Source organism: Calypte anna, chromosome 3 (assembly GCF_003957555.1).
Source record: "Calypte anna isolate BGI_N300 chromosome 3, bCalAnn1_v1.p, whole genome shotgun sequence".
Taxonomy (NCBI): Eukaryota; Metazoa; Chordata; class Aves; order Apodiformes; family Trochilidae; genus Calypte; species Calypte anna.
Window position 1 is genome coordinate 35,453,698 of NC_044246.1, and position 26,131 is coordinate 35,479,828.

General features: G+C 39.6%; 2 protein-coding genes across 8 annotated transcripts in view; one reads left to right on the plus strand and one right to left on the minus strand.

The window, feature by feature from the left end:
• Window positions 1-3,807: 3,807 nt before the first annotated feature.
• LOC115598059 lies at window positions 3,808-6,827 on the minus strand. The gene is made up of 3 exons (XM_030447524.1): window positions 6,813-6,827; window positions 6,106-6,740; window positions 3,808-4,266 (listed from the first exon to the last, which is right to left on the minus strand). Exons 1-3 carry the CDS (start codon window positions 6,825-6,827, stop codon window positions 4,203-4,205), a joined length of 714 nt encoding a protein of 237 aa, XP_030303384.1. The 3' UTR covers window positions 3,808-4,202.
• A 650-nt stretch (window positions 6,828-7,477) lies between these two features.
• The window catches only part of QKI (QKI, KH domain containing RNA binding), a 136,796-nt gene continuing 118,142 nt past the window's right edge, over window positions 7,478-26,131 (plus strand). For 4 of the 7 annotated variants that reach the window (XM_030447233.1, XM_030447231.1, XM_030447232.1 and 1 more), the window contains exon 1: window positions 8,131-8,369. In XM_030447233.1, the coding sequence (XP_030303093.1) occupies window positions 8,228-8,369 (142 nt within the window). In that variant the 5' untranslated portion in view covers window positions 8,131-8,227. Of the gene's footprint in view, window positions 8,370-26,131 lie in introns of all 7 variants that reach the window. The other 3 variants (XM_030447235.1, XM_030447236.1, XM_030447234.1) reach the window with 2 other exon arrangements.

Below are 26,131 nucleotides of genomic sequence, written 5' to 3' on the forward strand. Positions count from 1 at the left end.
GTTCAAGGCCAGGCTGGATGATGCTTTGAGCAATGGGAGGTGTCTCCACCCATGCCAGGCAGGGTTGGAACCAGATTATCTTCAAGGTCCCTTCCAAGCCAAACCATTCCATGATTCTAAATCATCCAAAACTAAGTTTAGGCTTCCTAAAGCAAAAAAAGACCATAAAGATATTAAGAGACTGAACACTGCTGTTAGCTTTCAGAGGAAAGGCACAAATACCCATAATCAGATAAAGCAGAGAGCAAGTTTCTGAGCATACTATAGCACAGAAGCACAATGGTTTCTGTGTGGGAAATCAACACACCACTGTAGCTCTTTGTGCTCTGCAATGAACACTTGAGCAGTTCTGTCTTCTCTACAAAACTGAAGATTTGTTTTGCTTGGTCCTTTTCCTTCCTCACAGCTTTTTAACTCCAGACACTTCTCTTCACTATTACATACATAAAAGATTTGTATTAATAAAGATTTAGATTATATAAAGTATTTTGAGTCGGGAAATAAGACTTCTAGTTCATTTTTCAGACTGATTACAATTGCATTTTATTAGAAGGCCCAGGCAATACAAAAGTTTCTTGCCCATTACCAGAAAGCTTTAAAAAATGAAGCTTTCCTATAACTCGTTTGTTTTCTATCTGGTTCAATATAAGCTTCTTGCATAAGGACTACTGCTCTCCCTGTACTGACCATTAAGAAGCATAAGCAACACACCACTAGTGATGCCTCAGTAAGTCAATATACTACACATTCCTATTTAATGTTATAAGGAAAACTTAAATTAATGCACTATATAATGCAATTATTGCAATACATAATTACCTAAGCTCTACTTGGTTTTACAAAATAACTGAACTGTCACTGTTGGAACAATCCCCTAAGACCACCATATCCAACCATCAACAACCTCCTGTCCCCCAAAAACCAAACCAACCAATAAAAAAATTTACCACCATACCCACTAAAAGTATGTCCTGAAATGCCTCGTTTACATGTTTTTTAAATACTTCCAGGGATGGTGATTCCACCACCACCCTGAGATTTTAGCAGTAATGGAAAAGAATGTTTACAAAATAAAGGCTCAAAACATTTAATTTATATTCAATTGTAACCAATTCAGTATATTTTACCAAAAGATGGTGCACTGAAAAACAGAACTCATCAGTTTCTTTAGCTCTTTGCCACTATGGCTGTCAAAATAAATCTGCAAATTTCCCTGATACAGACTTTGTCTCTTTTTCCCCCCAATCTTATAGTTAAACCGAAAAAACTTCTCACTATGGTGAAAAGTAAAACTACTTTTGATTAGCTATCTTACACAGAAATATGTCTTTAAGCACTGTATTTTTAGTTACGTGTTGCCAATAAAAAAGCTACTGAGACCACTACAATTGTTGCAATTACTGCATCATTTAAAATGCATAATGTTATCCTGGATAATTTTAAGGTTAGATATCTAGCACCAACTGGATAGAAGGTAAAAAACACCACAGGAAAACCAAATAGGTGTGTCTGAAATAATGGCTAAGATATCTTAAGTTTTTTAATTTCCAGACACCTTTATACTGTCATCTTTTAAATGAGAATGCTTGTTAATGGGACTCCAGTGACAGCTGTATTTACAATGGTGAAACCAGTGCCTCCACAGAGTTAGGCAGCACTTACAGCAATACACACTTGCTGCTACTCCACTCCTGCAACACTTCACAAGCTGGCTCACAGTGTTTCCTTACATGGGTTCTCCATGAGAGACAGGACAGAAGCCATTTGAAATTCCTCCCAATGCGAGCCCAGAGATATAGAGCTGAGGTAGTAATTTTGTTGACTGTACAGATGGGGCTTGTAGTTAAGCACAGTAACTGAAGTTATAGGATTATACATGGCATTAGAAACACTGGAAATGTGCGTGGTGTATTTCAAGAGATTATTTGGTTTATACTGAGCTATGATGAGTATCAATGATCCAACAACAAAATGCACAAAAATAATGCACGTTTATAAATTATAAGAACTAGGAAAGATTATGAGCTTAGAAGCAAAATATACCTTCAAAACACAGAATTCAAGTATGTTCTGTGAATAGTTCTTTATTTTTCTCCTAGCTCTTAAATTATGTTATATGCTGTTATGAACAAAATTACAAAGTAGGTAAATTTTATGTTTACAATATTGTAATGTAGTGACTCAATTTAGTTTTCTCTCCATAACTGCTGGTAATTTTTCTTCTAGGCTGTCTCAGATTACTTTCCTTTCCCTCCTCAGGGTTTTCCACCTTCCTCAGCAACATTATAATAAATCTGGAATGCAGGAGATCATTTTTATCTCCTACTGAAGAGTGGGAAATCACACCAATCTAAACTTTGTTCTTAATGCAGGTATTTGTCAGAAGCCTAGCAGAACTACCACCCTGCCTAGACAGACACGTTTTCCTGTTCTACAATCCGATCTTTACTAAAGAAAAGTCAACATAGTAGTAGGTAGGTTTAGAAACAGCATGGACATTCCTTAACCATGGAAACGATCTACTTGCAGAAAAAATATAATCTAATAGGTAAGTAATCTATGGCATTCTTGAACATTGACATAATACATTCTATTAAATACTGATTTACATCTTTTGCATGCATAACCATGGCTATTTGGTACTTAGAGATAAGATGAAGTCTAACACAGAGATACTCATGTCTTCAAGAGCATGCAGGTGGTGAGACACTGGAACAGGTTGCCTAGATAAGTTGTGGATGGCCCTCCCCGAAGTATTCAGGCTCAGGTTGGATAGGGCTCTTCCTAGTCTTGTATAAGTGGTTGAATCACTCTCCTGGCTCCTTTATTGCAACCTGAGGAATAGCCAGTTCTAACAGGAGTGATGCTTTGGGTTACTAGGCCTTTTTTCATACTCGGTGTACAGCTTGAGATACTTTAAGTATACAAGATACAAATCTGAATTCTTACAGGCTAAGGTGCACTTAAAACCTGTATCTTCTACTTCATCAGCATTCAGCTGGGATCAGTAGTGGATGAATTTAGGCATTAGCTATCCCAAAATTACATACAGTGCTCATAAACATGTTACAGTCTATGTATGTTATTATCTGTATTTAATGGAGTAAGCCTATCCTGGGATTTAGAGAGAAGGCAAGATGTATTTTTAACTTGCTGCTGTGTCAGAAACACATTCAAGCCTGAGTAAAGCATCCAGTTCCACACCTAGGATAATCCTGGCATAGAGTGGTCAGGTAAGGGTTACGATAGTTAGAGAATGTGAGGTGGTCATTGGAACACAGGCTTTTTTTAATTAACTCTTCTCTTTTAAGACTATGAACACTATGCCTTCTGCATATATACTCTTCCTGCTAATACTTGTTTGAAAAGTGACCTGTCAGTTTGGCTTAATGTCGAAAGAAATAGGTTTTTGTTTGTCATACACATAACACATTTTCAACTTAATTGGTTATTGAGACTTTCAGTCTGTCTCTAGACTTTTTTTGGTTCACAGGTTAATCAACTTCCAGAGATGAACAGATTTTAGATGTCCATCTTGTAGTGACCACATCTGACCGCTGCATTACAATTAGAGCAGCTACAATCTTGTACATCAGAAACTAATAAATACTGAATCATGTAGTGTTTTTTTCTTAAGTGACTGTAAAGTGGAGAATTGCTTTTTTCCCCTAGAGAAGAGTAGTGTAGCACACTGGTACCTTCCTGTGACAGTATTACAGAAGGCTGATGACATCCAACTGTATAAGCCTATCATTTGGTCAACAGGAACGCTGAAAGTAACAGCTAACACTTTAAAAGAGTAAGTTTCCTATTAGTCATCAGCCTTCAGCTCTCCCATTTCCCAAGGTGCTATCAGCTATGAACATTATAGCAGTAATTGAATTCATTTTTTATGATCATTGCAGGCCTTTACTGTAATATACAGAGTCTGCTACTGGCGTTATCATAATTTTACTTACTTCAAGATTAGATTAATGCAGTAAAACTTCACCTTAACAGAGAAGCTTTTGGAGAACATTACAGGCTACATAGAAGAAGGGCTACCTAGATGAAAATGTAAGAGTTAAAGACTTCTGCTTGTGTCCAGATTCAAGGTAAGGCCTTGGGTAGCTGCTGGAAGAACAGCACAGGACTTTGACAGAAACCAAGACAAAACCTGCTCCTCCACCCCCAATATCAGTACCACACCACTTTTCTCCCCCTTACCTGCAGGACCTGTTTATCCAACCCTGTGCTCCACCCCTCAGTTCTTCCCCCATGGGAAAGCTGCAAAGTTCAAAGGAGTGCAAGAGTTTTCTGGTGCCTCTGTAGGTCAGCCTGTAGACACACCACTCCTGATGGGAAGCTATGCTTTCTCCGAGGTCTTTAACCAGGAATTCTTACAACACGCCTTTCCAGGACATGGAAGCATGGTAAGGTAGAGGCAGAGAAAAGAACTTCAGGTATGCTAAGAAGGGGGTTTTAGGTAGCTTGTTTTTCCTGTATACTTGGTGAAGAAAGAGATCATGTTGATTTGGTTATTGAAAACTAATGGTATTATCTCTATTTTGTTAATGCATTCAGCTTTTGCAAGGGCATTTTCCCAATGACTTTTCATTAAAAACTTTAAAACTCTGAATTGACATCAAGTATTGGAATTGTTCTTAAGTCACTTATGCCCACCTACACAGGAACCTTCAGTGCATATCTTTGAGCTCTTGCACTGTTCACACTGAGAGAATAATTCAGATTAACACAGAACAAACTAGAGCTTGAATTTTGCATTGCACTGTGTGAGTGATTCCTCTGTAACTGGTAGAGTCCCCATCTTATTCTCTGGTACATGAGTGGAAAATAGCTATGGATAAGCTATATAGTTCCTGTTAGTAGGGAAGATAACTGATAGTTACTGCACACAGCTTATGCCGATATTTTTTGTATCATGGGGTTGTTTTTCCTGCTGGTATTCAAACATTTGTAGCACTTTATATACAGGAAACAATAACGAAGTGGTATGGGAACAGCAGCACCAAACCTGCTGAAAAAGTCTCCATATGCTATTTTTACTCAGAGAATCAGCAGTCTAGAACAGTTATTCTAATATTACCTGAGTTAATCTAATTTTAAGATAAAAGCCTAACAGATGCCATTAATGAAAATGAAGGATTTGATACCAGGTCTTTTCAGGGTTAAAAAGAGCCTTCACTCACTAGTTAAAAATTAGCAACCAGCTACAAGAATGCATCAGACTGTTCTACACCAAATAAAAGGATGGTAATTTTTAAGGGAAATAAGGCTGTGCTTTAGCTTGCGACAATTTTAAAACATGGCTGGAAAAAAGCAAACACAATCTTAACAATCTTGTTACTAAATAGAAATGGTAATGTTTCATCATCCAGAGCCATACTGCAGTGTGCTTTGGGTATGTTACCCATGGATTAAGAATCTATGTTTAAAAACACAAATGGTTTATAACACTGCTACTCTTTCTTTAGTAACAAAGATATCACCCTGCTGAATACATATTTCTTAAAATAACCGAAACAAGAAATCTGACTTATCTTACCTAATTCAGTAATTTTAAACAAAACCCTGAAATGAAATACAAATTCTTATGTCCAAATATGTTCTCCATGTTTGAAGGGCAAAGATACAATAAACATGACAAGGAATGTAATAATGCAAAGCATTTTTCCTGTCAAGAGAACTAGTTTCTGTAAATCTTGTGAATGCACATTTTTCAGGAGAAGCAGAGTAACACTGCTTGACAATATCCAGCAAAACTGAACACCTGTCAAGACAACAACATCTGTACTTCTTTTTAAGTTTTGAAAGTGCTCGTCATTTTAACCTGATCAATAAAATTTTTTCAAATACTCCGCAGTAAGTAAAAAAAAAATTGAATTTTTACAGAACTTCAAGCAACATCTAGAGACTTTCTACCTAGTCCTATTAAAAATGGCTTTTTAGTGAAATAAGTGAAGATGGAAGTGATTTTCATCTAGCTTTACCATATAAACTCTATCAGGCTGCTGAAAATCGGAGCAAAGCTTTCTCAATAATAAAAATCAAACAAAAACACCAAGTAAGTGCGTGGGAAAGGCGCGGACCAGGAGGAATACATACAAGCAACCGCGTCGCGCTGCTATGCCTCTGCGCCTGCAATGGATGCAGCACGTTAACTTTGGTTCCGGCTGCCGGATACTGCTGCTCCCATCACGGCTCCCATCCAAACCCGCCAAACAAGCCACGACTGATGCCAAAACACGGCGCGGCCCTGTAAGCAAAAAAGGCCGTGTAACTGCCAGCCGGCGAGGCTTGGGCTGGGGAGGCAGCGCCGCGACCGCGACACAGAAGCCGACCCAGGCTGCCGCGGGGCGCCGAGAGGGGGGCCCGTTAGGCTGGGATACGGCGCCGAGCAGCGCCTGTGACAAGCGCGGGCTGCCGTTGTCGCTGCAGGGTTGGGAGGCCAAGGCGTGAGTAAGGCTGGGCCACCGCCCGCAACGCTCCTTCGCCCCCGGCAGCAAACGCCCGGCCCGCTCCGCACCCCTCAGAGACCGAAGGCAGACGCTAAAGCGCTCCGGCAGCACGCGGGCTCGCGCCGCCCGGCCGACAGACGGGGAAGAGGCCTGAGGGGAGAGCAGCTCCCCACCACCCCCGCTTCTCCTCGTCGTCACTCCCCTCTCCCCGCGGGGCCGGTTACAGCTCGTTACCGGGGCGCTCCCCCAGCCCCGGTACCTGGGCCCCCGCGTCGCATTTCTCTTCCTGACCCCGCAGTCGCGTTACCGATTAGAAATCGCTCCTCGCGCCGCTCAGCCACCCGCACCACCCACCGCCCGCGAGCGCATGCGCGGCGCAACCAACCGCCGCCCAACCAACCGCCCAACCGCCGCCGCAACCCCCGACCCCACCTCCCGGACCCCACCCCGCTCCGCCGCGCGAGGCGGCGGCCACGCCAAGCGGCACCGGGGCTCTCAACGGACGGCGCACGCTCCCCGCGGCCGCGCCCCGCACCCCGCCCTCGGGGGCGCACGTGACCCCGCCCCGCCCCTCCCCCCCATACCCCCTCCTCCTGACCCCCCCCATCCCCCCAAGCCCCGGTCACGCCGTAGGTGCGGTACCGCCGCTCTGTTCAGAGGAGTTCCGTGCGCGCGCCGGCTCCAGCGGGGCGGGAAGGGGTGGGACAAGCGTGAGGGAAAGCGTGTGGGAGCTGCTGCACGAGACGTTGCGCGCCCGAGCGCCTGCGCTGCCTGTCTACGCGCAGACGCCCCGAGGGAGCGCAGTCGGGGGGAAGGGGAGAAACCCCCCTTCAGCCCGGCGGCGGCGCCCCTTTCCCTCCCCACCCTCCGCCCCGGGCCCCCGGAGCGGAAAGGGAGCGACAGCTAGCTCCGCCAAGCGGCGCTGCCGCCGCCGCTGCCAGCCGCCGAGTGACGGCCGCTCCGCCCCTGGGCCCGCCCCCTGGCATGTACCCACCCCCGCGGGCTCTGCCCCCTCCCCTCCTCCTGCCGCCGCCGCTGCTGCTGCTGCTGCTGCCAGCGCAGCCTGAACTGAAGCGAACTCCGGAGCGAACTGAGGAGAAGTGAGGAGGCGGCGGCGGAGCCGAGACTCACCAGCCACAGGCAGCGGCGGCGGCGGCAGCAGCGGGAGGGCGGGCGGGCGGGAGGGAGGCGGAGAGGAGGACACACCAGGCGCAGCGCGGCGGCAACAACAGCGGCGGCGGCAACAGCGGAGAGATACCGGCGGCGGCTCCTCGGAAGCGGCAGCCGCGCCAGCAGCGCCCGCCCGCCCCGCTCGTCCCCTCCCTCCCCCGCCGCGGAGACAGGGGGCAGCGCCGAGAAGAGAAGCCGGGCTCAGCGTGTGTGCGCGGGAGTAGGAGGAGGAGGAGGCGGCGGAGGGGGGACACACCGAGGACTGCGCCGGCCGAGGGCGCACGGAGCAGGGAAGCGGCGGCACCGAGAAGCGGCGGCGGGTCCTTGTGCCTGGGAAGGAGGGCGCAGCCCGCAAAGGGGTTTCTACCGAGTTTTCCTTTTTTTTTCCCGGTCCCTCGGACTCGTCGGCAGGTCTGCGTTTGTCTCCGGATTTGAATCCTCCTCCTTCTCCTCCTTCCTCGGGGAAGCTCCCCTCCCCGCCCCCTCCCCTCCCCCACCGCCTCCCTGCCCGCCCGGATCCAGCCGGGCGCCCCGTGCCGCGGTCGCGTTGCTCGGCGGAGCTGCTGCGGGCTCTCGCCGTCTCTACGCGGGCTTGGAATATGGTTGGGGAAATGGAAACCAAGGAGAAGCCGAAGCCGAGCCCTGATTACCTGATGCAGCTGATGAACGACAAGAAGCTGATGAGCAGCCTCCCCAACTTCTGCGGGATCTTCAACCACCTCGAGCGGCTGCTGGACGAAGGTAAAAGCGCTTGTCTGGCCTCCCCCTCCCCCGCTCCGCCGCCCTGCCCTATCTCCCCCTTGCCCTGGGCCTCCGCGCTGCTCCTGGGATCCCGTTCGGCCCCCCGCCCCAGCCCCGACCAGGCGGCGGGGGGAACCCGGGGCCTGTTTGCCTCTCCCCGCTGTTCTCCGCACGCTTTCGGGCCCCGGCTGAAGAGCCGAAAACAAAGGGGAAGTGCGAGCTCTCCCCGCCCTGGCTGCTGCCGTGTGGTGCCGGGGGACTCGGTGAGCAACTGCGAGGGAGACGAGGCAGCCCTGGCCGCGGAGGTCCCCCCTCTCTCTCGGGGGTTTCCCCTCCCACTCCTTCCCCCCCCCCCCCTTTAATTTTTTTTCTTCTTCCTTCCCTGCACCGTCCCCGAAAACCGGGGGAAGGGTAACCGCCTCACGGAGGGGAGGGAACGAGGAGAGGAGCTCAGGAATGTGCTCTGGGGGAAGGCAGGGAGGAGGGGAAGGCAGGCTGGCGGCGCGGCGCTCCCCTCCTTCCCTCCCGAGGCGGCGGGGAACGGGGTCCTGTGCGGCGCCCGTCGGGGGAGCGCTTCCCGGCCCGGCCGGAGGGCCCCGAGCGGCGGGTGGGGGCGGGGAGGGGGGCAGGGTTGGGAGGGTGTTTGGTTTCGAGATTTGGCTGTTCTGGAAGCTGCTTGAACTTGAATGACTAAGACGGAGGGGGCTGAGCTTTTTCTTCACCTCCAGCTCTACCCCACCCCAAACTGGCCACAAACTAATTGCAGTTTTCCTATACTGTAAGGGAAGCGAACAAATTTTTCTTTCAGCTGTCCTTATCTTTTGAAGAAACTAACTTAGTAGATCAGACTCCTACGTGTGACTGTAGTGAAGGGGAAAAAAAAAAAGATAATTACGAAATTGCCTGGTCTGCCCCAGCCAAACGTTTGCTGCCGACCCTATCTCCGCACCCTGCGGAGGGGTGAGGGGGCTGCTCCTGTGGCTTGACCACCACTCTCTTCCCCCCCCCCCCCCTTTTTTTTAACTTGAGTTTTTACAAATAAAAATGCATTTTGGAAAGATAAGAAAAAGTATTTACTGGGAATTTCATGCATCCCACACGAACCCCCCGGTACAGTAGCAGACCCACTGTGTTAAAAACAAAGCGATACACTTGTTCTTAGTGTTTTAGGTTCGGTTTATGCTTGAGTTCATAGCTTTGCTTTTGTAGTTAAAAGCGTTTCCTTTTTTACCACCTTAAACCTAGGCTTTCTGATGAGTGAGAAAGATCTGTTTGTTTCATCGTACTTAATTATACTTTGTAGAATTTGATAAAGCCATAAATTATTTATACAGTTTCAACTTGCTGGAATTCGTAGCATGAAATACTTTCGAGATTTGGAGTTAGGGTCCTTGTTTGCAGACTTATATTCCTCCTCGCTAGAAGAAGCTTGGGAAGTTGTTGACCTCGGAAGATGAAAGAACCGGTTATATTTGGTAGAGCAACTCCCCGCCCTCTCCCAAGACTGTAAAAGTGAGATAGTGACTGTAGTACAACAAAAAATAGTATATCGAGAAAACGCTGCCTTCTGAAATAAACGATACAAAAGTAAAAAACCAAACAAACCAAAATTAAACAGTGACGAATACTGAAAGATGGGCTGGATGAAGTAGTAGGATGGGACATTCTTTTATTATTTTTAAGACTTTTGGTGAAGGTTGAATTTATATTGGAGCAAATACGGATGCGGAAAGTAAAACTGTTTAAAACTTACGTTCTTGGTCACCACGGCAAACAACCTCTTCAGAATAGTTACGTTTACAGTAAACATCAAGAAGAAACTTGACTGAGAAGACTGCCTTTTAGCACAAATAGATCCCTCCAGAAGTTTGCTGTTGGATTTTTAAATTCTTGAAACACTTCAACTTATATTTGGCCAGAAGAGGCCTGAAACGTGGTTTTTGTTTGTTTGTTGGTTTTTTGGTGTTGTTTTCAATTTTGACAGAGAACGGAGGGAAGATAAACATTTTCCTATATGAAAAGGACTCCAAAGTCTAAACGTATTTTGATATATTTTTTAATATCGGAAACCCTGGAAGTCTGTGTTGTGAAGTATTGGAGATGAAAGATGAGAGCTGTGGAAACTTTCTGAAAAAGTTTAAGGATTGTGTTGGAGCTATTCTTCACACTCTGCTTTAAAAGAAAAACAAATAAAATACAATATATGCTTCTAAATAGCCTCAGGAAGAAGTCTGCTATCCCTTTAAGCTTTTCTGCTTTTCCTGTTTACATTGGCAATTGGGTGGAAGTATTGTGGAGGCAGAAAACTTTTTGGAATGTTGAAAAAAATGTTTCGTGCAAATCTAGTAAATTGCTTCAAGACTTCAAAATTTGAACACTAAGGGGCGCCAGTTATTTTTTTTCTGAGGCTTTAGTCCGTCCGCTGAACACCATTTCTGACTTGAGTAGTGAAATTAACAAATCTGCCAGAAGATACCAAAGAAAATACTTGTGGATTTTTGCGGGTATCTCTGTTTACATGAACATATATGTATCATATGCTTATATACAGTATTACATAGGTGGGATAGTTGATAGTGATGAACAGCTGAGAAGTTGACTCAACTCTTGTCCTGTGAAACACATATCCCGGTTACCAAAGGGGCACTGTGTTAAATATCTTAAACTGGATGCTGCGCTGACATCCACCAGAAGGGTTCCATTGTTTGCTGGAAACGTCTGCAAAGATGTACAATGCTTGCCTAAAAGTATACATCTGTTAGTTTTATTTCATGGCACTTTTGTGAATACCAAATATGAGGGCTAGGTGTGTATACATAGGGATTTAGATAAGTGTATCTAAAAATAAAGTTTCAGTGTTTATACTCCCTCTTTACTCCCTCCCCGCTACAATTTGGTTTGCTGCTTCTAGTTTATTATGTTGTGCTTTAGGTAGGTGTGTTGGGTTTTTTAGTTAGTATACAACTGTTTTCCTGAAGGCTTTGTTTATGCTTCAGGAAACTAATATGATCAGCCTTTGTCTTTTATTTTGTACTAGTCAAACTCAAGAAATTAAGTTAAAACCCCAACAATTCAAACAAATTAAACACGGGATTGCTTTCTCTAATGGAATGCTAGGATTTCATTTATTTTTACATGCCAGTGTTTAAAAACTAAACTTAAATGGATTTGTGTTGTGATTACTTCATGTAATCGTATTCAGCAAGAGATAGAAATGGGCCTGGTGGTTTAGATGAAGAACAGCACATTTAATCTGGTTATGTTTCAGAATGTACATCTACTTTTTTGTCCGGTTTCTGTGCTGTGTGTTAACCAAAACACATTTTCCATTCTGAACTCCATCCTAGTATTTGATCTTTGAAAATTGTAGTGTTTAGCTTAGTAGATGGTCTCTGACGTACAGCATTTGGTTTTGGAGATCAACTTGTTTTTCTAAAAAATAGACTTTACAACAAAATATGAAAGTCATCGTTTTATTTAGGTTACAGATATTTTTGCATGTGTGCTTTCAACTTCTTATGTATAAATAAGGCTTTTGTGGATTAACAAGGATGTTTAGAGTGCACATCATAATAACTAGGAAGCTGGATTGTTTTTATCAGACTACTGCAAACCTGTGGGAAGAGAGGGCTCTTCCTGAATGTGGAATAGGCTGTATTTCCTGTAATTGTTTGCACCATCAAATGTGACCTGATTTTTTTGCTTTTCAGTTTCTCAGATACCAACTTTTCTGATTCTAACCTGGTTTGTTTTTATTGTAAATTATGTACCTTTTTACTTTTTAAAATAAATTGGACATTTCAAACTCTGCAGTTGCATACTGACTCACTGAAATTTACATGGTTTGAGTTTGTTTTTCCAGCACATTGTGTACCAACATGCCTAAACCATTAACTGAGATCTGGGTAGTGTAATTTTTGTATTTGCATTCTGTTTTCTTGTACATGTAAGTGTTTAGAATGGTGTGCTTGATCAGAATGTACATAGATCAAGCCTGGAACTTTTTTTTTTTTTTCCTCCAAAGATACTGACTCACACTTTTTCAGGGATTATTTTTTTCTCTGTAAACTGTACCTCAAAAACTTCCACTTTCTTGTCAAACTTGTGTTGGAGGTGACATAAAAGTATGTCTCCCTTTAAATGTAAGTTGAGCCATGAATGTCGCTTTTGGACATAAATGTAATTTCATGTCCAATAGGCTGCAGCTTTGACTAGCAGTTATAATAAACCTAAAAAACATCTAGGTACAGATAAAGGAGCATTTTTTTTTTCTTTTGGATGCCGGTCTTTTAATTTGCTGTGCTCACTGGAAAAAGTGTGTGAGAATTTGCAGAGCCCAGTGCTTTAAACTGCAGCTATTGTGTCAGTTTTGTCTTAATCAGAATGTCTGCCTGAGTTATGACTGAAGAACTGTGTTCCGCTGTAGTAAAAGTTCTGCCTGAGAAGTTATCTGGTTACTTTTGTACATGACCTTATTGTTTGTGATTATGTAAATGCAGCCTGTGCTTAGCTGGGGTTTTGCTGACTTGTCAGATTTGATGAAGGGGTGCTGGCCAGATTAGCACATCTATTTTTCAGTTGTATCAGATCTTGCCATAAAACCCCTTTACTTTGTTACAGAATCATTCCTCATAATGATTACAAACCATTACAAATTGTAATCATTACAAATCATTCCTTGTAAATTCAGACGAATAAGTTATTTAGGATCAAGGTCGTACGATAGGTTTTTGCCCACAGTCTCAGACTGTTTTTTAAACTTTTAACATAAAAATTGTACAAAACAGCATGCATCTAGAGCATTGTTTGTGTGCTGGTTTTCAATAGCATTCTTTTGAATCTGATTCTTTAATCATCTGTAAAATTGAAGATAATGGTCTGAGGCAGTTCTGTGATTTATGATTATCTCATAGTAATGAGGTTGTAGAGCTTTGAGACCTTGTGTGTTCAAAAACTTCTTAAAAGTTGTTCTAAGGTGTGGGTTGTTTTTTTTTGTTGTTGTAATTCCTTGGCAGCCGCTTGTAAATTCAAAACAAAAGCTCCATTGCACTTAAAAAAAAGTTGAGATTTTTTTAGCTTTTGGAAAAATATTCAAAACTTTTTTTTCCTTGTAACAGGTCAGTTATTTTTTAAAAGCAATTGTATTTGGAGCTCTATCTGCAAGGTTTATAGGATTGCAGTCAGCTGGAATGTAACTTAAAAAATAAGGGTGTTGTTTTGACAGATAAAAGTTTTAAGTTAGTAAAGCAGTTATTTTAAGCTCAGATTTTGAAAGCAGTTTGTTTATTATTCTTACCAGTAATTGATTATTAAAATGCTTGTCATCAGGTTTTTTTAATTAAAAGTAATCATGGTAGGTTTAGTTCTGTACAAGAGCTGCTGACTTGATTGCCTTTAAACTAGGAGTGACCTGTTTGATTTTTTTAAAAATTGTATTTTATTATTTTTGTTATTGTTACTTGTTCCTTCAAGCTGGAATTGAGTTTTCTTCATCTGAGATAGTACACAATAGTTTCCAAAATAACTAGTGCCACATAAAAATCTCTTACTAAGGTTAGGAACAACTGGCAAGTGCTGATGAGATTAGGGAGTGGCACAAGATGTTTTTGTAGAAAAACTGAGTATCTGACGGTTGTTATGTAGTAAAATGGGAGAATAATCAAGCCAACCAGCAAACCCTGAGAAACACTTGTAATATTTTAAGAGATCACGTAGAACATTTTAATTATAAAAATGAAGTATACCTGTATCAAAAGAGAAAAGATCAAGTTAGAAAAAAGTTGCTGGTGTTTAATGGGTGCTGTGTGTGAGAATTGAGGGCTGGACATGAAATGAATGGTTACTTTTGTAGTTCAGTATTTTCTTTGAACAAGTTATCTGTGTTAATCCTTAAATTATTTTTTTTTCCTCTAAATACAGTGCCAGATCAGGAATGGGATACTTACAAGGATTTGAATTGTGTAGACTTTGGTAAAGAAAACCAAGTGTATTTGAATTGTTTGCAGTTACCGTCTGTATCTTTTAAATGCTCTCCTTTTTAAGGAATGCATACTGACGTCGATATCCTGTTAATTAGATGTATTACTAGATGCTAATTTGGTATATATTGTGGCTGACAGGATAGACCTGTGTTAATGTTAATTACCAGACTGTCCTGACAGCTCGGGCTGATGGGGGTTGTTGAATTTGACTGCTTATACAGAAGAATGTCGGGGAGCCGGAGAGGGGGAAGGCAGGGGAGGTGCTGTTCTAGGAGAGCTATGAGGTAATGAAATGCCCTCACGCACTGACTCTTGTCTTTATTGAAACATAACTCGAAAGTTCTCATTTGGGCTGTGTGAATTTTTCTGTATTGATTTTAATCAGAATGCACATTATGGAAATTATCTGTTGATTTTGACACTTGATTGAAATTTAATAACACGGTGCTAAGAAAACAAGTAGGAACAGTAAACTGCCGGTGGTGTTTGTCTTGTTATACTTAATGCAACTGGTTAGGTCTAAGATACATCTGGGGCAGGATCGAGGTCTGTGAAGCACACTGGAGCTGTTCTTTGAATAATGAAACAGGATTTATAATCTGAATTAGATCAGAGACAGAGCTATTTTCCCAAGAGTTAAGTGATACTTTTCTGCTTTTGAGTTGAGAAAATATCCTGTGTTACCGTGTGCAGTGCAGTTTAACTTAAGCTCTGGCTTTAGGTATTCTATTAAGTTCTTTGAAAGAACTTAATAGAAGTAACGTTAGCTTTTTTTTTTTTTAATTGTAGAGCTTAGATTTTTGAGACAGTTTGTGCTTGAATGAGCAAAGCAACCGTGACAGCTTTAAGGGCAAATAATATGCAGCTTCTTTAGCAGAGCTGCCCCTCCGCGGTGTCATTCTTGTTTCTGCTTGAGCTGTCTGTTGCCGGCTGGTTGGGTGTCTGAGAACTACGGCAACAAGAAAGTGCAAATCGAAGTGCTTCTATTGAGGCAGTTGTGCTACTAAACCTCTGTTGTCTGGGTCTGGTATTAGAAGTTGTAGGATTTTTGACACTTGGCAATTATTTTAGCAGGTGTTAATGCTGAGAATGTAGTAGCACTAGCATATTTTGTATTTTATTCTCATGGTTTAAAATACTGAGTAAAAACTAAAAAACATGTTTTAAATTACTTTTGATAGGAAAATTAATTTTTATACTTTGTGTCAGAATAGTAAATTTGACTTCTCCTTTTATTGCAAAAAAATAATTCTCTTGAAGGTTAGTGGTAATAGGTACTTATTAATGTGCTTCCTTTTAGCATTGTTGGTGGTGTATTGGATTGGATAGAATGCTGAAGGTTAATTTTTTAATTAGTTTCTAAAATGTTTTTGACTGCTTTTCAGTTGCTTTCTGCTCCCAGAGCAGGCAGCAAGAGAGCAGCGCTTGGGTACTTTAACCTTGTTGCAGTGCTGCAGGAAGTGCGTGGGAAGGTCCTCAGGATAGCCCTTTTTAAAGGGGATACCCTGAAGTAAGTTGTGTGATAGCTGACTGAACATGTTAATAGTGGGACAGTTAACACTTCTAATTGGGTAGAATCTTATAAATGTGTATGTGAATATCTGAAAAGAAAAAAAAAGCCTAATTAAAAACTTGTTACATCACTATGAAGTTAAATCTACATCGTTCTGAGTTGTAACGCAGCAGAATTGGCTTCTGATGTCGGAGCATCAGAGTAGGGGAAGATAATACAGTATTTTATAACCTTATCTGGTGGATCAGTGCTTTAAAAGGTCAGCTGATACTCTGGACTGATCAGGGTTTGTTTGAGTTTTTGTGGGGTGCTGTCTTTCTTTTTGGATGGATCAGGGCTGTGATCAAGCTCACCACATGTGATCTCAGAAGCTGACAATGGCTGAGTTGCCTCAATACTAAAGATTGAGAGCCTAAGGGAGAGAAGTACCTTTGCTTAAACATTTACTTCAAGGTATGAATCTCCTAATAGAAGTCATCTGATTGTACATCTGGTCTTTTCAAAACTTGAAGGACATGACTGTTTTCAGACTAGCTGACACTAGATGGAAGCCAGACTTTGCTGAATTTAAATCCTTCAGATGATGAGATAATGAGCCTTTTTGTTTTGCCTAGTTCAGATTAAAGAACTATCTTAGAAATCTCTGTAACGGTTATTTGGTCAAAATATCCTATGCTAACTGCAGTATTTTTTCTTCATTAGTATTTAGAAGATGGAATACACCTGAAATCTTAAAGTAAGCAACAGGTGTGTGTAGCACAAGTGTTAATAAAAACTTAGGTTCTGTTTGTGTATTTAAATGGCAACTAAAACATTCAGATGATGTTACATAATGCTTCTGTGTATTTATCAGACTTTGAAGCAGTAGCAAATTTGTTAATGTTTTTCTTAATGCAGCTTGATCTAATAACCTGCAAATAATATATCAAAAGTTAAAGATGCAGAGCAAGTAAAATCTGCTTCTGGCTGCTGTGGAGTATCTGTTTCTTTGCAGGAATGGGGAGGCAGAGAACCCAAGAATTCTGACCTAGTGCTGTTTGGTTTTGAACAGTGTTGCTCATATGTGCATACTGCTTTGAGTTAAAGTTTTTATTTTGAAGGAGTGTGAGCTGCACCCCTACATTATGAATTAACATAGGTGTTTTTTCTAAAAGTTGTTTCACTGTTGTAATCTCCCCTGCCCTTCCCCCACAACCTTTCAGACTAACTTTGCCTAAATATACTGTGTGTGTAATATATTGACAAGTGTGTTCTTGAACAGTTGTTTTTTGTGTTAAAGTTAAAACGCTGTAATAGGCTCAGCTGTCTTGTTTAAAGTAGAATGTTGTGAAGATTCTGCAGTGAGAAAATGTTGCATGTTAGGTGATGGTAGAGACAAGTTGTTTGTAGTTTTTTAATTGCTTAAGTATCTTATCTATAAAGATAAGCATAGTCAGAGAGGTTCATATGCAATCAGTTTATGAGGTAATTGCGATGTCTTTAAATCACTTTTGTCTTTTATGGAAATCTGATAGTGCCTCTGAGTCAACCAGAAGCAAGACTGTTTATATGGATTTTTTTGTTCCTACTTTTCACTTAGTTCTGTCAACTCTGTGTTCAACTAGTAAATAGACTTGAACAAAATCTGTGAACAGTTGGTAGGGTAAGGATCAGAAGTGAGTTCTAACCAAGTTGCTATTGGGAATACAGATGATGTATATTAAAACATCTTGACAGGAACATTGATACTTTAGCATATGCCTTTCAACTTTAAAATTAGTGACTGCAGTTGCCTTTAGAAGGGCAGTAGCTGTTGTGATTAGTTTACAGATATTGAGTCTCTTACTTTGCCAGTCCTTACAGTGTTTTTGTGTTTGTTCTCTGTGTATAAATTTTCTTTTTGTGACAACACAATCATTTGGGAAAAAATCTGGAGCAAACATAATCTAAAGATCAAATCCACCTTGGAAGAAACTGGAAAAAAAGTACAGCTGGTTTTCTTGAAAAAAGCTTATGTAGCTTATGGACTTCAAAGAACTTTTTTTAGACACCTGTGGCTTCAAGAGATAGAATGATATTTGAGGAGCTGAAGGGGGAAAACTATATCAACTTAATAAGGGTTAATTGAGGTTAAATTCAGTACAGATCAAATTGCTTCCAGTTTCTAATAGTTCGAGTGTAGCTTTCAGGGAAGCAAGAAATTGTGCTAAAGCTCTGTCTATAGGCAGTGGGCTACGTAAACATACAGCGCCTGTTGATTCAGTAACTATTTTATTCATAAGTATTCATGAGAAGCTTGTTGGTTCCAAATGGGAGGTTTAATGCACACGGAGGGCACTTGGTAGTGCCGAGTTTTAATACTGTTGTCTTCAGAAAGGTGTTCCTGCATCAGCCTCAGATTAGCATAGGATGAATAACAGAGCAATTCATCAAGTAAGCAGCTCTGAAGAGTGTCAGCAAGAAAGCTGATGATGATGAATTGAGGAGAAATGGATTCTACGGTAGATAGGCACTGCAGCCAGCACTGGAGCAGTGAGGGATGGCACTTGGTATTTAGGTATATGCTGGGTAATTAAGTGAGGAGGGACTGCACTCCTTTGCTTGGCTGTGTAGAAAAGAAACATGTCCCTTCCACAATTCAGGAAGGTTACTAAATTTAGCAGACAGATGAACGACTGGTTTGTACTTTACTGAAAACTATTCTCATCAATCTTTAGGACTGATAAATGTGAATTGTGTTTAGAAGACAGACTTTTGAACTTCCCTTGAAGTTTGCAATGTCAGCAACCTTATTTGGCAATAGAAATTTGAGTAAGCTAAGTTTGAGTAAGATTTAGTTTCTGCTGAACTTAATTTTGCTTCATGTTTTGCTCTGACCTTTCTTAGACCTCTTGGCCTTCAGTTACTTCCCATTACTTAAGTGTCTAGTTCTAGTTACTTGGAGTTTCAATTTTTTTTTTTTAGGATAAAGAAAATGTGGATTTGATATTGTTAAACCAGAAGTAAAATTGCATTTTTTTGTTTCGTCTGTCAGTGTAATAGTATGACTGTCTTGTGCAAAGATTTTTAGTCCTTTTTGATATGTTTCGTGTTATAATTGGGTTTGACCACTGATTGTTATGTCAAATTGTTGAATGTTTGGTATGTGGAGAACAGTTTAGAGTAATGACGTTCAGGTTTTCTTTGTGGGAGCTGTTTGTGTACATTTTTTTCTGACTAGTTACTAGTTTACTACTAGTTACTAGTTTTCTTACTAGTTACTGAGGGTAACTAAGCCTGTGTGTTCAGGTTTTCTCTGCACCAAGCAGAATTCAGTATTGAAATTGGTATTGAAAACATGCATTTCACTATGTCATGTAGCACAGATCGAACTACATTTTTAATCTTCTGGATTAATCAATTTTGCTGCTGAAAGTTTTGAGATATTGTTAATTACTAAGTTCTGTTCCTGTACAATCAGAACGATATTGTATTGTCTCTTCAGACTTTTATTGTGTGCTATTAGATACAACGAATGTGAGCTTTTGTGTTAAATTTCAGATACGGAGTCAAGATACTAAAAAAGGGCAAACATTTAAGGACTTTTTTCCTGTCTAGTTATGGATTGGTAGTTTCTGATAGTGTCATACGTATAGTTGAAAACACAGCTTTATGCTGTTATAAACAATTCTGGTTTTTTTGTTTGTTTGTTTTAGGTTTTTTGTTTGGTTTTTTTTGGTTGGTTGGTTTTTTTGTCGTCTTCTGGGTAATTTCCAGACTTTTAAGCTAGTTAATGAAACTTAAGGCCACAAATACTAAAATACTGTAAATCTGTTGATACTGATATAATGAACAAAATAATAGTATGATGTTTTCCCCAGGTGATATTTAGAGAATCTATTTATATTTAAATGTATGTATATGTGTATGTATATATATATACATTTATATAATAATAGAGCTGAATTTGCAGCATTGAAACTCCAAAATATTAAGATGTTAATCAGGAAGAGTCAGTTTAAGAAATGTCACCAATTAAATTGTTTCATATGCTACTATTGTAGAATAATTTCAGTAGACAACTGTTTTTAAGGGTGTCTGTAGCTTTCAATTTTAGTTCCATTAAAGTAGCCACACTGTGTCTTTTATGAACAAAGGTATTTAAGCAAGTTCTGGATACTGAAGTACCTTTAGCTGTAAATATTTCAGGAATTTAGGGTTTTTTTCCAAAATTTTTTTCCCCTCTTATGTTTGGTGCTTTCCTCTTTCTGTGAGTTGGAAGGACCTGTTTGGTGTTAGAGATAAATGAAAAAAAATGTAACTTATATCATTGTTTAATACATAATACTCCAGGTGCATCAGGTGCAGGTCCTGTCTATGTATCTGTTCTTCAAATCAATCCTGAATATGAAGTCATAATTTATAATGTTCTTCATGGTGGATTTAGGGAGAGAGAGACAGAACTAGTATAATTCAAATCTGTATTGTATTGGAAGCTTATAAATCTGTATTTAAAAAGTACATGTGATTTACAGTTTGCATTCAGTTTAAATACTGGATTTTTAATTTGTATGGTGCATTGCAGTTTGTCAACATTGGCTTGTTCCTAAAGAGTTCTTAAATTCGAGGGACTTTGTCAGCTGAAGGGAAAACTGATGTTTCTGTAGTGAGTATACAGAAACTTACATTATTTTCAACATTTTACTTCTGTAGGTAGCAGAGATCCTGGCTACCAGACTAGTAAAATAAATACTAGTTTTGTTTTAATGTCCTCTCTTTGTTTCTGCCATGTGTGTATATGGACATGCCTGCATACATTTGACAGCAAAAATGAATATCATGGTTTGTTTTTTTAAAAAATCCACTATTCTTAAAATACAGTATTGAAATGTATTTACAAAACATGGTGGGTATCATCACACAAACTTGCATATGACAGGTTTTTAATGTTGATTTTTCCCTGACTTCTGATATCTATTGATGTCACACAAATCAACTTCCTTTGTAATAAACCACACTTTTGTTAATTCTTCAATTTTTTGACAAGACAGTAATCCTTCTTTCATCATGGTTTCAGTTAGAAAAGCTCTGATCAGAGCTTTTGCTGTAATGGCAAGAGGTGAACACTGATGCTGCATTATCTTATCTGGTTGATAATTTCATCTAATGGTCCCGGAACTTCATGTGCCAATTGTTAAATGCACTGGGCTGTGAAATAATTGGAACTTCAGCTTGCAAATACCAAGCTATTGTTTTCAATAAAGTTGAGTTGAAATCAGCTTTCTGTGCTGCATTGCAGTGAAAACCAATTAATTACAGTATGACAAGATGCCATTTTTTATTGCCAAAAGAAAGTTTCTAGTATTATTCTGCAGTATGAGCAAATTCATGGCAGTTTTGGTTGAAATTTAAGCCAATTTCATTGTCAAATGGGCTAAAAGAGTATTTGGTTGTTTAATGTTGATTTTCAGAGTCTGTGTTTATGAAATGTCTTCTCAGATAATTTCTCCAGTTTACACTGCTTCTAATGCCATGCAGTATGTAATTTTTATTAATCATTGAAGTCTAGATGGCACTTCATTTTATTTCATTTCATGTGACACATCTGATATGGTACAAACCATCTCAGTTGTCCAAGATGTAATATTTTCTGATACATGCCCTTAATTTGCCTTTCTTTTTTTATTTAACTTGTATAAGTTAAATATCAGAGATGGATAATTTAACAGGTGTTGTGTGTGTTTTGTATGACATACACTGTTTGCTTATCTGATAATAAAGTATTTTTGAAAAACAGTGTGAGAAGACGTATGGTTTGAATGTAGTTACTTAATACAACTGAGTAATACTTAAGCTCAGATGAAATTAAGTCACTGTGCACATAGACTGGTTACCTCTAATACAATTTGATTAACTTTCCGTGTGACTTAATACAGATACTGTACATGCTAAAATGTTCTTACGCTTTTTTACTAGAATATCAGGGGCTTAATATTTTAAATTACTGATTATATATTGTTTTAATTGTTTCCTTGTAATTTATAGTCTTTTATTCCGTGAAGTACATACCAGTAGGAATTTAACTCCCATACTTGAAGAAGATTTGCCATGGGGTTTTAGTTCCTATTTCTTTTAGCTCCTATTCCTCTTACTACTTTTGGCTACTCTGTGTTTTCAGTATTCTTGTACAAGCTTTATAAACTTAGCTCAGGTAGCATTTATAAAAAGTAAACGAAGATAAGCCATTTCTTTTGACTCTTAGTGGAGGTGGTCATTAAAACATGAAGCACAGATTGCTTGAATTTTGTTTGCTTCAGTGACTTCCATATCAAGAGGTAGCAAATATGTGTTGTGGGGTTTTTTTCTGAGCACTTTTCAGGCTTGTCCAAAAACTGTTAAGGAAAAGTAAGTTTTGTTTAGGTGGGAAAAATGAGTGGAAATTTGCTAACAAAGTTTGCGGGAAAGAAAGGGACATAAAATGAAAAGAAAATGTATGTAAGAAAGTTCCCACAGAGTGCCTACTAAGGACAAGTGTTTCAAGACATGTTCATGTTTTTTAGTAAGGAGTACAGGCTGTATCTGAAGATGTAGTCAAAACAAGGACTGATTTTCTTCTCAGAAATGCTTTGATGAATTCAAGGAGAAGAGCTTAGTATCAATATATTCAAACTTCTGAAAGCACTTAATATAGGATGTAACAGTAGCTTTTACTGAAAATCTGAACTGAAAGTACCACCTGTGAAGACTTCCTTTGAGGTATACTCACTGTTAAGGTTTTTTCATGTGAGTGATAGGTCCTTGAATTACACTGGAGATTCTAATGTCTGAAAGGATGTGACGGCTGGCTCGGAATGATGCTGCTGTTAGCAGTGAAAAATGCCTTCCTTACAATTCTTGTGCAGCAGGCCATGGAATGTAGCACATTTTTATAATAAAGGTGATGAATTTAATCACAAACTGGCAGCCAAATGGAAATTGCAGACCTTGATACTGGGAGAAAATTGCCTATAAAGCAACTTCTGAGAGAGCAGGCTTTAAATTTATCCATCCATTTCGACACTGAGGAGAACATAGGAATTGCAGGGTATTTTGCTTGGCCTGTTTAGTTCAGATGGATGGCACTAAAGTCTTCCTTTATTTAATAACTATATAGTATTTTGTTGTTTTTTTCTAAATAAAAAGAACAATTGGCCTTTCCACTTAAGCTTTACGTGGTAAGGCTTTTGGAAAAAGCTGTTCCTTTATTATCTTGAAATTTACACCTATTGTAAAGCAAGGCCTAATGTACATAATTAATTGAAACTTCAACAAATCAACTGTTTAACAAAATTTCCCCTTATGTCAGATTTAACTCTAATGTGATTTCAGATTAAAAAAAAATTAGCCATGTATCGGAAAGCCACTTTACAGCATCGTACTGATATGACAGGCAATGCCATAAATGCTTGAAGTCTCTCTGGAAGTAGGATATTTTTCTCTTGTAGTATGTAATGTAATTCCTGATAGGGGCACAGCGTTTTTCAGAATTGTTGGTACTGATACATTTCAGGAAACCATGGTCTTAGTCTTTTAATAGTGCCAAATGCTGATGTTTTTCACATATGGTAATGAGGAAATTGAATTACACATAAGGATATCTTACATTAAACTTTTGGGCAAGTATATGAAACAGGAGCTGCTCATTTCTTGTTCTCAAACTTTGCTCTGCCTGTGAGAAAGTCAAACCTGTTACCAATCCTGACAGATTTATTATTACTTTTTTTAAAAGTTACTTATTTTTTATTTTGGCAAACCATCCTCAGAGGTAGTAGCCTTTATTACCAGAAGACACACGGATTGATAAGTGTGTGATGAAAACAATTAAGCTTCATTCCAGCAGCTGATGGAAGTCTATTACATACCATTTCTGTAGTTAATGAGTAACTCATTCTTTTTCCTTATTGCCTTCTGACTGTAAGCATTCAGAGGTGCCCATTCAGTTAGGAAAGACCAAGTGCAGGTCTTGGGTAGAGTTGAAACTGGAATGTATATACCAAATGAAAAGAGCTTACGTCCAATTGGTTTACTGCAAAGTAACTATAGGACCCACTTTTTAAGAAAAAGTTAGCAGAAAACCCTGGAGAGGAGTTACAGAAGATGGTTTTGAACTAATTTAGTAGCTTGATGATGCAAAAAGGAGATTCTTAATGGGTAAGTTGTCCCTGTTACTACTTTTCTGCTAGTTTTGGCATTCAGTGGATTCTTCAGTGATCTGTTTCAGCTCAGTAACCTGGAAGGAAGCTAATCAAGTAAAAAAGAGGGAATGTATTAATGTTCTTTTGCTCCATTACTAAGCTGAATTGGTTTACTAAGGCAGAGCTGATGTGAGAGTTGCAGCTGGGAGTGAGACCAGCAGTGGTGACTTCATTTTTGAGCAACAGTGTACTTTTAAGATTAGTAACTTTTCTTACCCTTCAAAGGAGGGAGAGTGGTATAGTAATCCTGTTTTTTTAAAGTAATGCTCTTCTCATGGTCTGGATTTCGAATTTTTGTGGACTTCTTGTATATGATTTAGCACATGCAGTTTTCTTCCTTTAAGTAGTGATCTTTGAGTGTCATAGTTTTTCCTCTCTTGTTAGCGGCTTTCTCAAGATCTGTAATTCTTTTCTGGGATGAGTGGTGTGCTGCCTTTTTAACTATGCAATTTTTTGCTTCTTTGAAGGAGAACAGGAATATTTCATACAGCTCACTGTGTGATAGTTCTTTGGATCTTCCCATTTGGTTGGGATAAGCTTTATTGTCACTGTTCTTTCTTCCTGTTGGTTAAATGTCTGTGTACGCTTAAGCTTCTGTGTTGCCATTCTTCTTCTCTTACATTTCAAATTAAAAGAAACAAACATAAAACCTAAAAAAAATTAATTGAATGTAATAGCTTTTTGGCTAGTTCCAAAATGTAACAAAACTACCAGTAGTAACATTTTACTCTCAGTGCAATCTATGATTAGTGCTCTGTTTTCTTTGATCGCTGGTATAGATCCATTTTCAAGTAATTTTTTTTCTACTGGCTTTTTTTTTTGCATTGTGTGTATCAACGCAGAGTGAATGCCCATCAAGGAAAAAAGACAAAGATATTCTAATTTCTGTCACTATTTTTTTTTTTTTTTTTGTGAGGGGCTCACTTATGAGCTCATATGTTGCATTTCTAATGACAGTGATTACAGTGGAGTTTGTCCCCTGTAGCTGCACAGTCTTGCTCGTAGTTTTGCAGTATTGTCTATTACTGTCGAAACAGGTTTCCTTTGTTTTTTTTATCCACTGTGGTTTTCACCTTGAAATTCAACAGGAATAAGCTTGGTTTACTTTCTTTAAGCCATTCATCCTTTCCTATTTCATCTTCATTTTTTGTGAACTATCTTTTTTTTTTTTTTTTTTTGTCTCTCCTTTTAAACAGATATATTGCACCTGACTACTTTCACCTACTTCCCCATATAGATACCTACATTACATGCTTTCAGAAAGAGCTGTTTCTTGAGATAAACAGAGATTTTTTGTACAGTGCAGACTCATGAAGAGTCTTAATCTATTCTGACAATCAATATCAAGTGTCAATCTATTCTGACACTTCATAGCTTTCCTAAGTATTGTTTACTTTAGACTTACTATTAATTGTTTAGCTTCTGTTTTGCTTTGTTGACTCAAGTTGCAAAGCTCTATTTTCTGTTTGTCTCCAGTAAATGCTTATCTTATTATTAAGAAAGACTTATAAGTAGGTCATCTAGTCATTCCAAAGTTTAGGAATTGGTCTGTGCATCTGATTGTGGACCAAAATCTGTTGAATTGAGAGTTACTGTATTCTGAGAAATCTTTGTTGAAAGTTAAGCTTTTGTTGTAGTTGGTAATTCATGGAGGTGTTTTTAAAAATGAAAAATGCCTCCTTCTCCGCCCGCCTTCCCCCGTTTTTATCATCTTAACCAGTTGTGAAAGTCTTGTTAGGAACAGATTATTTTGAAAACATTGAAACCATGAGATTGTTTATTTATTTAGTAGTATTTGCTGAAATATGGGAGAGAGCTAAAACATTGAAGTGGGAGTGTGAATCTGTAAAATTAGACTTGTCTTTTGATTAATTTCCTTGCAAGAATGGAAAATAAAAGGATATAGAAAACTGAGTTTACTTTCCAGCTTTACTGATTCCTGTTACCTCTCTTGGTAGGCATAACTCAATTTACTGAAATATAGAAGCAGTTTACTTATTTTAAGAAGTTCTTTAATGCAAGCTACGTGATTCGAAATTTTGAAATAGTTTGGCAAAGTCTTAGTAAATATGAGAA